Source organism: Salmo salar, chromosome 20 (genome assembly GCF_965601325.2).
Source record: "Salmo salar chromosome 20, fSalSal1, whole genome shotgun sequence".
NCBI lineage: Eukaryota > Metazoa > Chordata > Actinopteri > Salmoniformes > Salmonidae > Salmo > Salmo salar.
Window position 1 is genome coordinate 68,114,245 of NC_138310.1, and position 12,850 is coordinate 68,127,094.

The 12,850-nt window shown below is 42.6% G+C and overlaps 1 protein-coding gene across 4 annotated transcripts in view; it reads right to left on the reverse strand.

Moving 5' to 3' along the window:
* Positions 1-12,850, reverse strand: part of LOC106581099 (kin of IRRE-like protein 3) — a 331,788-nt gene that overhangs the window by 143,308 nt on the left and 175,630 nt on the right. For all 4 annotated transcript variants that reach the window (XM_014162832.3, XM_045703859.2, XM_045703858.2 and 1 more), the window contains exons 4-5: positions 11,724-11,881; positions 5,635-5,785 (exon numbers count right to left, since the gene is read on the reverse strand). In XM_014162832.3, the coding sequence (XP_014018307.1) occupies positions 5,635-5,785; positions 11,724-11,881 (309 nt within the window). The remainder of the gene's footprint in view (positions 1-5,634; positions 5,786-11,723; positions 11,882-12,850) is intronic.

Here is a 12,850-nt window from a genome sequence, read left to right on the forward strand (position 1 = left end):
GTAGGGAGAGGTTGCATGTGAGTGATGAGGGTGTGTGTGTGTGTGTGTGTGTGTGTGTGTGTGTGTGTGTGTGTGTGTGTGTGTGTGTGTGTGTGTGTGTGTGTGTGTGGTGTGTGTGTGTTCTTGTGTGCAAGTGTGCATACATCCTTCTCTGTGTGTGTGGTCATTGAGAGGAAATACACTGTGCTGAAATACACTGTGTGCTAAAATACACTGCTGAAATACATTGTGCTGAAATACACTGTGCTGAAATACACTGTGCTGTACTACACTGAGCTGAAATACGCTGTGTACTAAAATACACTGTGCTGTAACACACTGTGCCGTAATACACTGTTCTTGTAATATACTGTGCCGTAATACAGTTTGCCGTAATACACTGTGCCGTAATACACTGTGCTGTAATACAAGGTTCTGTAATACACTTTTCTGTTTGCCCTGTGGGTGTGCAGCTGCTCTAGGCAAGCTCAGCTGCCACCGCACCCCAGAGGGAGGGTGGTCCAGGTGCCATTCTTACCCCACATCTGCTCAAATGGCTTTTTGGGACACTATACCCGCTTACAAACACACAACAACCCACACACCCGTGCCAGGTCTCTCCTGTGGGCCAATGAAGGTAGGAACAACATGTTGGATCCTGGAAGACACCAGGCTATCATTAACATGAACCTAGGCCAAGCTGTGAGCAGCAGTGTTAGCAGCAGGGTAGGTGTGTAGCACTATGGCTGGCTAATTGGGTGGACAAAGAGGCAGGCAAAAAGAACTGCAGAGAGGCAGAATGGCAGATGTGGAGGTGGTGGCAGTGTACCCTGCTACTCTGCTTTGTGGTGGGAGGTTTTCCATGGGCCTACTACCTCGACAACATTATGCTTGTACTCCTTAATACCAAACTTCATTTTTTTCAGCTGCGAGTGAGATCTAAGGGCATATTAGCCAATTGCTGTTTTTTATTATTGATTGGGCCAGGGAGTTCTTTCATGTCAATCAGCCTGTGAAGACTGACCCTCCCTGAATGAAAGAAGCCTCTGAGTGTATCTCACTTATGAGACATTGTGGCATAATGCCATTATGTATTTAAGATGAGCTACTTGGCCATTCTGCTTGGATAGCTTTGTCCTTGGAGAACAAGAGGGAAGAGAGAGACGGCCGCCAAAACGCCTGATGAGAAGGACTCTGGGATGGGATCTCTGGTCACCAACTTGCCGCCCTCTGACCCCCATGGAGACAGACAGCCACTTAATAAAGATGTCTGTTTGTCACTTTGATGTATAAATGCATGAGTGAGAGTGAGCTCGTTTGAGGCTTCACGCGACAGGCCCATCAATATGCAGGGCCATTAATTCCTCAGATTCATCAGGCGAGTGATATAGAGACGGTGGGAGGGGTGATGGGAACAGTAGTGGTGGTGATGATGGCAGTTGAGCGACAACAACAGGATGGCTAAAAAAGAGGAAGATAGTGTAGTCTGATGATTGCTTTTGATCGGAAGTTCAAAGAGTGGAGCAGATGGCATTTTTGAACAATCAGCCAACTTCTCTAGATTTCCCAGAGATGGTGCCAACGTAAATGGCTTTCTTCCCTTTCTTAAAGCTCAATTTCCACTCTCATTGTAGACAGCTGTTCCTCCATGAGGATAAGCCTCCAGGAGCAAAGGCTGTTTCTGAAGGATGGGGAGTCTGTTTATTTGCTACTAGAGCGGTGGCATATCCCTAGCCATATGGAGATGGATGCTGTCTGCTGGTTGGCCCAGTGTACTACTGGAGGCGGGCACACAGGGGCAGACAACTGCAAGTTCACAGCTTGACTATCCCCCAAAGCCAACACCATGCATTTATTTACCCACTCACACCAATGCAGGCATATGTCTTTGCCATTCAGACTGTAGGCCCTTTGTTTGGGCTTTTTACATTTTCAAGTATACCTGCAAGGTTCAACAGTAGATCTGACGCATGGTTTACTTTCAAAAGTTTGAAGAGAAAACAGTGGAGGCTGGTGGGCATAGCTTAGTTGAGTGATGGTACAGATGCTACTGGTCTCCATTCAAAACGTGATGATACAATGAATCCAGATTAAGCCACTGCTCCTGAATATATTCCTTATTATAACATCATTACACCTCTGGCATACTCGAACTAGCAACCAAAAGTAATTTCCAATCCATGTTTTTTTCCAGATGAATTTGTCATTATCTGCTTGATTGGGCAACAAGGGCATTAAGCGGAGCTTAGTAACAAACAAAAATACTCCCCCACCACACATCTGCATGTTTTCTATTAATTAGTCTCAACAAATGGCATTATTATACTGCTGCTCGCCTTATTTGCAATGCAAACACGTTAGCCTTAACCCCCACCTCTCCCATCAGCCCTTGTGTGTGGGATGCCGTGTTTGCTTGTTGGACGCAGCTCAACAGACAGATAGACACACCCAGCCAGGCTGAAGATGTTATCACAAGGCTTGCTACATGGTGTTATCAGTTCAGATTTGGAGTAGGTGATTTTCAGGCTTTGCCTTAACACTTGAAAGTCTATAGAGCACAATATAAAGGCTGCCCAAAGTCATGGTGTTGTTGAGAGAGAATCATGAGCTAACCCTGCTATTAAATAATTACAGTGAGCTCATGTACTCACTCACACAACTAAAGTCAGCACTCTGTCCATGGTCCTGAACTCAGCCTGCCTCCTGCTTTAAATCCCATTTGGCAAAAGATGCTAATGTGCTTAACCCCCAGGTCAGATAACTCCGTATGAACTTATGTTGAGCTGAAAATGCTGAGGCCAATGTAATTCACAAGCACATTAAAGTGATGATAAAGGGAAATAGTCCACACAAATATATTGGATTTGACACAGGCTTATGCTGTGCAGCAAAATTTTGGGGTAATGTTTAGATTACTCCAAATTAGACTGAGAGATTTAAGGCTTTTTAACTGGGAAATGTGACCAAAATAAAAATGATCCATATTGGCATTAAATCTACAAACATTTTAATTACTTTTGTTGTAGCTGACATTATCACATTGAACCAGAACGTCAATTAGTCAACTTGAATGAGAGGATTGGAGACAATCATTAAAAGTCATACATGGAGACACACACAGCTTTCCTCTCTTTCTCAATAGCATTTAAACATAGAGGAATACAGTATTAGATTAGGTTTTGTCAGTACCGTGTCTTCTGCATCACAGTAGCATATCTCTCTCTCTCTTTCTTTTGCTCTCGGTTTCTTTCCCTCACTGAAATGCACACACAGACACATGCCATCTCATGACTGTCAAATATCACTCTGTATCTGTGCGGATGTGTAGCTCTGCTTCACCGGCACCTCAAATACTCTCTGTACTGTAACTAACCTTCATGAACGCCTAGGCTGGACTAATAGCCTTTATTCACCTGGAACCGGCATCGATCCTGCCTGCCTTTGTTGGAGGGGCCTGGGAACAGTTGTTCACCAGTTATAACACATGATATACAACATACAAAGGAAACGAGTATTGCTTTTGTCTTAGTACTTGACATGGTCTACACACATGGCTGTAATGTAAGTTATTTCAGACTTTTTATCTTGAGTTTGTCTTGGTACCACAGCAACTGTACTATTAAGTTGCCCATTCAGGCCTGAATGGTGTGTGGGGCCCAATGGAATATTTGGTTTGAGGAGGGTTTAAAGAAACCCAAAAGAGTTGCAGGGAACATGGTCATGCAGTGTATTCTCTTAGCTTAGCCTTGATCGGGTTGTACTGGGTGGGTGACCAAAAAAAACAATGGCTTAGTCCTACATTTCTGTGTGTGTCTATTTCAGTGTCAAAGGGCTGGAGTGGTTTTTCTTTTGGTCCTTACCCCAAAACTTTACTGCACAGCATTCCCCCAGGTACCTCCCTGTTCTGTGAGCAGACAGCTGTCTCTCATCAATATTTACCTCCCTCTGTCATACACACTGCCCCCTGTGGAGAGGAGAACAGGGCCTCTGTGGTGACTACTTTGCCAAGGAGAGGTTTGGGGGGAAAGAGGGTGCATGTCTACCTCTCTCTACCTTGCCAGTTGCTCCATCATTTATTCATTTAACACCTGTTTTCTCTTGTTACAATGGGAAACCAAATGGATACCAATTTTTGCCCATTTCTTCTACTAGACAATTCTTCTCTGTATTCACACTCAAGTGGTCTTTAGGCTGTCTATACATGCTCATTTGAATCTGATCCCATTAGCTCTATCCACCTCCTGATATGTATCTCATTGCATATAGTCTACGTACTCCTCGCTCTCATTTTCCTCTGAATGATATTGGTTTCAACAATGTATTTTGAGCGTTTCATATCCAGTCGCGAGGCATGAACCCCATAATCAAATGAGTCAGCATGGGAAGTGATCAAATTGCTAACCAGCACCAATGACTCAATGTTAAATTACAGTGCCTTTTATTTCTCGATCTCAGAGTGATACCAGGGACGGAGGCGGGGAGCACCAGCCTCGCTACCTGTCCACAGGCCAAGCGTAGAGGTGGAGGTGGAGAGTGGCAGAAGGTGAGTGGGAGGCCTGGGGTTAGACAAGAGGTGAGTGAGACGCAACATGATGCTAGTCAATTTGGTCCTGCTCACACTCATTTGTTCATCACCCTGTGAAAAACTGTAGTTGAAGCCCCAGTTTTGCAAGTTGCAAAGATCGTTTTCCGGGATTGTTTGCAAGCAACTACTCCTTCCCCTTGTTAAGCCTTTTGTCACGCCCACAGGAAGCCAGATGTGGAGAGTGGAGGGAACATGCCCGTCACAGCCATCATACCGTAGCTCCTCACTACTCTCCGTGTCACACAATCACAACACCGCACTTCCTCTCACTTTGCATGACAAAAACATTAGAACAAACTGCGAGGGTTGCAAACACCAACAACTGTTAATCATTTTTACACCGGCGCCTCCAATCGCCTGCATGCTGGCATTGAGCTGTAATGTGCCTCTCGTGGTGTACATAATGAAAAGAATGGAGCCGTCACTTGTAATGGATCTCTAAATAGCATTTTATGCTTTATTAGTCGTACTTAATGGTGTTGAAGGGGGCTGCTGCAAAATCCCTTTGTTCAGAATCACGCTCTTACTGTGAATAGTTCTTGATCTAAAAAGATTTTCTGAAAATTGAGGCTCAATGTGTTTTACACACTGGGCTTACTTTTCCTATTTTAGAGGGGATTGTGCATGCTCTCGTCAAAAAGATTGATGGCATAGGATAGGAAATAAAAGAGCCAGGGATATGTGCACAATGCCGCGAAGAGATTGTTGGAGCAAAGAAAAAATCCCATTCACTTAAGACAGACGGGTCCAGTGATATTTCATCACTGGAAACAAAAAAGGTGATCTCCTACCTAACCACACAAGAAATGCAAACTCAAAACCAATTATGAATATTCATCAGAGCTTAAAATGAATCTAGATGTTTATAATGGGTTTTTAACTGCAACTGTCAAAACGGTCTCTTTGTGCTAATACCTCCACTTTCAAGTAGAAATGGTAAACATAGAGAAACACAAAGAAACATCTTATTCATCGAGTCAGGGGCTGATACTGTGGTGGGAAATACCCTGGGGCACAATAAAGTTTGGTCAGGGACCAGGTTATAGGCCTTTAGAGAAGGGGAATCTCACGTTGGATGTCAATGTTGACGCTGGTCTCTTTGCCATTGGGCACAGCTTTGTTGGACGCTCGACAGATGATCTGCTGGCCTGTCTCGATGTTGGAGGCAGACAGGTAGAGGGTGCTAACCGTACTCTCCCTCCTTCCATCACGAAGCAATGTCTGAGAGGAGAAAAAAAGGAAAGAGTTTAGAGTTCAACGATGATATGGTAGTGGAGATAGTGGGACAGTCTGAATAACACCATCAATCGAAACTCAAGGCCTGGAACCCAAATGCAGCAATTCACCTGGATGCCCTGGGGACAACACAGACAAATAAACCCCTGGCATGCTCAAGTCTGTAGTCTTTCTCCAAGGCTGATTGATCCGAAAAAAGGAATCTGTTTCTGAGCCTCTTTGTGTGTCTGGAGCTGTGCTCTGGCGCATAGCTTGTCATACTCCACAAAGGAAATCAATCTTCTTTTCAGTGCTCATCCTCCGAGCAGTAGCCCTTCTCGCATTGTGAGAGCCACCTGGAGGCCGCCCGGTACAATTCTGCATTGTCTGGTGCTCAGGGAGGACTGTGGAAGCCCTGCTAACCACCATGCAACAGTGCAAGCTCACCCATCAGAACAAATTGGCCATGCCAGGAGCACTATGTGGCAAACCACAAAGTCAAGACTGACACTACTTCAAATAATACTCTATTGGTACTCTATACAAATATAGTGTTCATTAACACAACCTATGTGTTAACTTTACAAATAAACTACTGGGATTCATAGTAGAAGCTCTTCTAATATTACACTTTTTCACTCAATGAAACAAGTAAAAATATGATGGCCATTATTAATAATGATCCGCCCCTTCTTTTAAATGTTTGCCTAAATGACATACCCAAATCTAACTGCCTGTAGCTCAATAGCATAGACAAGAAAGCTCATCAAACTTCCTTTGAGGACCTTTCTGCACTTTTCAAACCAAGGTCATGACTCGCGTGGGAGGAAATTTGAAACATCACTGCTGCCCTCTGAAACTGGCTCTCAACAAGTCCTTGTTTTATAATAACATCTGTAAGTTCGCAAAGGTGACAATAAATATTTTAGCTGCAATGATCGTTACATATTAAGGCATGTCACAATGAAAGCTATTGACAGGTTTCTGGATAATGGCAGTAATTACCACCTCATGTCTCTCCTTTCATGGAAGTTTGAGAATCATAATGAAACCTAGCTAGATATGCCACACACTGACTGCATATTAAAGTGTCAAGGAACCTGGCATTATATTAGCTGTGTGCCAGGAAGTTTGGAGGTTTTGCATACATGCATGCCTTTTCATCATCTTACTTTTCTGCTATCTCCAGTCAACGACTGTCTTCTTAAGATATACAGGTAACTGCCAAAATCTCTTAAGAAGGCGTTGGGCCACCATGAGCCAGAACAGCTTCAGTGCACCTTGGCATAGATTCTACAATTGTCTGGAACTCTGTTGGAGGGATGCGACACCATTCTTCCACGAGAAATTCCATAATTCAGTGTTTTGTTGATGGTGGTGGAAAACACTGTCTCAGGAGCTGCTCCAGAATCTCACATAAGTGTTTAATTGGGTTGAGATCTGATGACTGAGATGACCATGGCATATGGTTTACATCATTTTCATGCTTTATCTTGGCCATGCTTTATCTTGGCCAGGTCGCAGTTGTAAATGAGAACTTGTTCTCAACTAGCGTACCTGGTTAAATAAAGGTGAAAAAATACAAAATATAAAAAATAAAAAAGATTTTTTTTAAAATACTAAAATTAAAATGCTCATAAAACAATTCAGTCACCACTCGTGCCCTGTGGATGGGGACATTGTCAACTTTTGTGAGAAGCAAATGGTAGCCAGAATAATGGCCTGCCCAACATTTTTATACATTACCCTAAGCATGATGGGATGTGTATTGCTTAATTAACTCAGGAGCCACACCTGTGTGGAAGCCCCTGCTTTCAATATACTTTGTATCCCTCATTTACTCAAGTGTTCCTGTACCTAGCTAAGCAAAAATACTATTGTCTTGGAGTCAAATAATATGTATGTAAGGAATACGCAAAATAGCATAAAGATACATGATCATATATTGTTCTTCTGCATTTGCATGAAAACAAAATGTCTTGGTGAAGAGTCTCAGATCTCACCAGGCTACAGAAGCCCTGGCACTCACCTCTAAAGCAGTACGTATTAGCTGTCAGCAGCAGGATGTGTCAATGTAATATCCTTTCTGACACCATCAGGATTGTTTCTCTCATAGCTCTGGACCTGTCTAAAGTCATTCATCTTGTATACGCCCGGCTACAGCATAGAACTCAACACCCAGCCACTAGCTGTTTTAAAATAGCTCGAATTACAAATTGATGATTTCCCATATCACTGCCTGGAGCATGTGAGGAGAATACCTTTCCCAAGTTAAGAAAGGAATTGAAAAATGGTTAGGGAGAGAGTGAAGTTTGCTCTTCAAGATAAGGGATAAGGGTGCATAGACAGTAGAAGGTCATATTGAATGAATATGTGTCACGGTTGTCGTCGGTGAATGAGGACCAAAACGCAGCAGGTACGTGAATGCTCATCTTGATTTTTAATTACTCTCAAAATGAACATACAAAAATAACAAACACGAAAAACGAACGACAATAACAGTCTGACTAGGCACACGGCTAAGCACAGAACAATCACCCACAAATCACACACACAAACACACCCTAATATATGGGACTCTCAATCAAAGGCAGATAGACAACACCTGCCTTCAACTGAGAGTCCCAACCCCAATTAACCAAACATAGAAACACACACACCAGACTAACCATAGAATACAAACACATAGACCATCAACCAAAAACCCGGAAATACTAAATCAAACACCCTTTACACAAACACACCACCCCGAACCACATAAAACAAATACCCTCTGCCACGTCCTGACCAAACTACAAAAACAATTAACCTTATACTGGCCAGGACGTGACAATATGAGTGAACCTATAGTATAATGATAATGCTGGTTACGTTTCTACTGATAAATATGGAGCTTTTTCTATTTTCAGGAATGTCTGTAAATTGTTTTTACCTAACCTTTACACTAATTATGTTTATTACAATTAACAGGAAGGCTAATAAAAAATAAAACATGGACAGTTTTCACCTTTCAGACATGCCTGAAATACTTCCATTATTTAGGTAAAAATACCAGTGAAAGGGAATATGAAGGGAGGCTCAGAGGGATGTCTACTCCCTGTTTACACTAATCATTTGGCTGACATTAATATTCTGCAGTTAATCTAATGAGCCTTTGATATGTCCAAACATGAAATGTGGTTCCAAGTTAAATTAAATCAGCATTTGTAAAATTGCAGACCAAACCAGAAGCACATTTCAAAGCTCATTACTGGATATTAATTTCACTAAGAAAAAATATAAATTGCATAAACTTTGTACATCCTATTTCTGCAAAAGAGAAAATAATATATTTTCACAATTTTCTCTGGTCATGAGGTTAAAGAGGTCTTACTTGATTAACTTATATAATCCTACTACCAGAAAGACAGATCATTTCTAACGTTCTGTTTAACAAAATGTATTAAATTACTCTTTTAGTGCACCCAAGGCCTACTTTTAATTTCTCTTGCACAAAGCCAGTGAGGTTAATTAGCTTGACAAGAGAGAAAAACAATGAAAGAGAGAGAGACTGATACTTGTTGAATCATTTGAAAGGTTAAATGTAGCGAGTAATATGGAAATACTGGGAAAGTAAGGGGTACTATAGATTATTATGCAGGGAAAGTACTGGGAACTCAACCTGTCTCTTGAGTGTGAAAAATGTGACATGTATTTTACACTCTTTAAAGTTAATTAGTTACTTTTTTCCAGGATGATTTCCCCCCGCCTCACTTGGTATTGAACATTACTATTAACCCTCCTGCTGTGTTCCGCTCGAATTGGACCGATTTACAAGTTCTTTCTCTGAAAAATGTAGTTAATTTAATCTGATTGTCATAAGGTTCCATGACTTTGTCCACACAGGGCATCTGAATACACAATATAAATGTTGATGATTTTCATTACATTTTGGGTGTTTTATTTAACGTTTGTACACCTGTGGTGTTCCCGGTCAAAAATGACTGGTCATTAGAAATTAATGGGTGAGACTACAATTAGTGTATAAAATTGAGTTCAGGCACATGCCCATTCATCAGATGGACACAGTTCCTCTCCCAGACCCCCACATGCATGTGTGTTTGAGCACACACACACACACACACACACACAAACACACACACACACACATCGTATCTGTGGAGGAAGAGAGGGACGATAAACAGAACTTATTTTCTGGTGTCGTGCATTTGAATGCTTCACAGAGTAATGGATTCCCTCAGCCCTGTGGAAGTTACTATGGTGACACCCCTTACATTTTTTCATCAGTCCATCCATAAGGAGCTGACTGAAATGTGGTTTGGGTTTACATTTACATTATACATTTTAGTCATTTAGCAGACACTCTTATCCAAAGTGACTTACAGTAGTGAGTGCATTTATTTCCCTACTTTTTTCGTACTAGTCCCCCGTGGAATGGAACCGAAGACGAGACGGTTAGGATTTAGATATTCTCCCTTGTTCTCAAATTCAGATTTTCCATCATCTGAAGCTTGTACTAGGCCTCCTCACAATGTACAGTATGCAATGAGTATAACAAGGTCAAGGTCAAGCCCATACTCAATGCCATTCACATGCAGTATAACCATATCTTTTGAATGACTGCTTCATACAGTAAGACCATACCAGGTCCAAGTACTTATCACAAAGTAACAGCTTACTTAAAGATAAATGGCAGATAACTGATCCATTAGGATTTTGAGGGAGGTCATTCTGAGACCTATAGGGGTCAAAGCCATTCTTGTAGAGTAGAGGAAGCCATGCATCAGGAAACTACCATCTTACTCTGGCACATCTGGCCATATTACCTCCCATCATCTGTGGGGTGTGGAGCGAGGCGAGGGTCGAGATGGGGCAGGACAGCCAATTATCTTCTCAAAAGCTACATTTCTCAGGAGACAATCATCCACTTTTAATTTAACACATTTATATGTAATGGTAGTGATATGAGGGGAAGGCTGTGGCTAGAGACTGCATGGCTCAGCTGCTGCTGCCATCCATCAGCTGGGCTACAATGTCCCCACATCACTGCTGCTGCTGTTTCAGAAAGAGGAAGTGTATGTAAGAAGCATGCTATCCCCCCTACTATTAGCAAACGGCACCTTGTTTTATTCAATTGGGCTTGTGCCGTATCCCAGCCCAATCAATGGCATTTATCTGCTCTTTGAAAAAAGCCAATAATGGGATGAGACAGCGGAGAGAGAGTTGGTGCCCGCTCGCTCTCCTTGTTTATATGGAAATTCAGACAGTGGCATTGATTACATGTTTAGCCCGCGGGTTAGTGTCATTGAATTGCCAGAGGGGCCAGCTGGCAGTCTGGTGTGGCATTGTGTGTGGTGATGGTTGAGTTGAAGGCTAGGGTTGGTTGGCAGAGCATCTTCTCTGAATACCACAGATCAGGGACGGCTTCTCCAATAAAGAAGTGACCGAACAGATCTCTTTATGGACCCTGCCACTGAAAAGAGAGAAGCATGGCACCTAGGAGACAGCAAAGGTGCTGGAGAGTCACCGACTTGCATTCTTATCGCCCACCATCTGCTTGTTTGGGTAGAGGCATTAGCTGGGCGAAGAGGACAAACATCCTTTAGACATCCCAGAGAAGACACTGTATTTTCGAGGGATTTTATTCCAATCAATCTAGGCTGAATGCTGAGGCACAGTTTACAGATGGCACAAGTAATCACCCGTCACAGACGGCTAGTGCTCTTAAAGTGGCTATTCACAACAAATTTCAAGGAAAGGGTTGACTAGCGTCAAATGGAATTTGATGAGTGATATAACCTATTACATGGAAGAAGTAGTGTTTGAGGGCTTTTGCTTTCTACCTATGGGAATGGGTAAGTGTCTAACCACTCCCCCCTCAAAAACCCCAGCCCTCTCTCCATCCTTAAAAAACAAACTGTGTATTACACACCTCGATGCTTACCTTGGAGTACATGGCTCCATTGAGGACCTCTCCATTGCGGATCCAGATGATGGATGCGGCTGGCTTGGCGTTGTCAGCGTGGCAGGTCAGGTTTAGGGGATCTCCTGCTCTCAGGCTCACCACCGGACCACCACGGATCACTGGGTCCTCAGGAGGCACTGGAGGGAAAACAGAAAGGCATTGTGTTGTAGCTACGTTATAAACATGTAATGGCATATACTTGTATAAAACAACAACTGTTTCTTCAAGCCAGAGTGTCATTATTTTCATTGATGAAGGTTTTTGATCAAACCTCAGACTCATCCATTGGATTGATAGAAGATATGTCTTGGACATAAGAAGATTCACATAAGGTAAGCCCTGTATCTGGGTGACTGTGTAAAACTGCTTGTTCTCACTTTTTGAGTAATACCTGTATGAGCCAAAGACAGGGAGATTACTTCAAATACAATACAGCTTTGTGAATGACAAGTGAGGTGAGGGGTTTCAGTTTTTTTCCATTTTCTCTCCTGTGAGATTGAAATCTCTGGTGTCCATGGTCACTGATGCAGAGATGTCAGAGGCATATTGGGCAGACTTTGGTCACATCATATGTCTGGAGTGTAGCCAACAATGGACTCTGAATAAGAGCCCTAAGAAATCCAAAGCACAGTTCAGCTTTGTGCTGTTACTGACAATGTGAATGGATGATACAGACACCGCTGCATTTTAATCATGACTTTTACGTGTCCGTACATGAAGGCAATTGAGGCAATCAAACCTTTGACTAGAATTGACAGATCAAGTCATCATCTCATAAGCGGAAAAGAGATAGATAGAGGAAGAGAGCGGTGGATGACTGCAGAATGCAGGCCCCTGAATGGCATTGATTACACGCCTCTTTTTACACACATGCTGATCACCCTGTTATTATTCAAACTCCAGTGAATTATTGATTTGCCTGCACGCTCATTACAGTGCAGATCTGGGGCATGATGAAATCAAAGGCTGCGAGCAGCTGGCATATTTGCCTGTGAGAGTGAGAGGGTCGGAGAGAGAAGGTGGGCGGGGGTCTTCTGTCAAACAGCCCAGCCTTGGTATGAAAAAGAGGAGCTATGGATACACTGTTGAATGATTTTATGGATAAT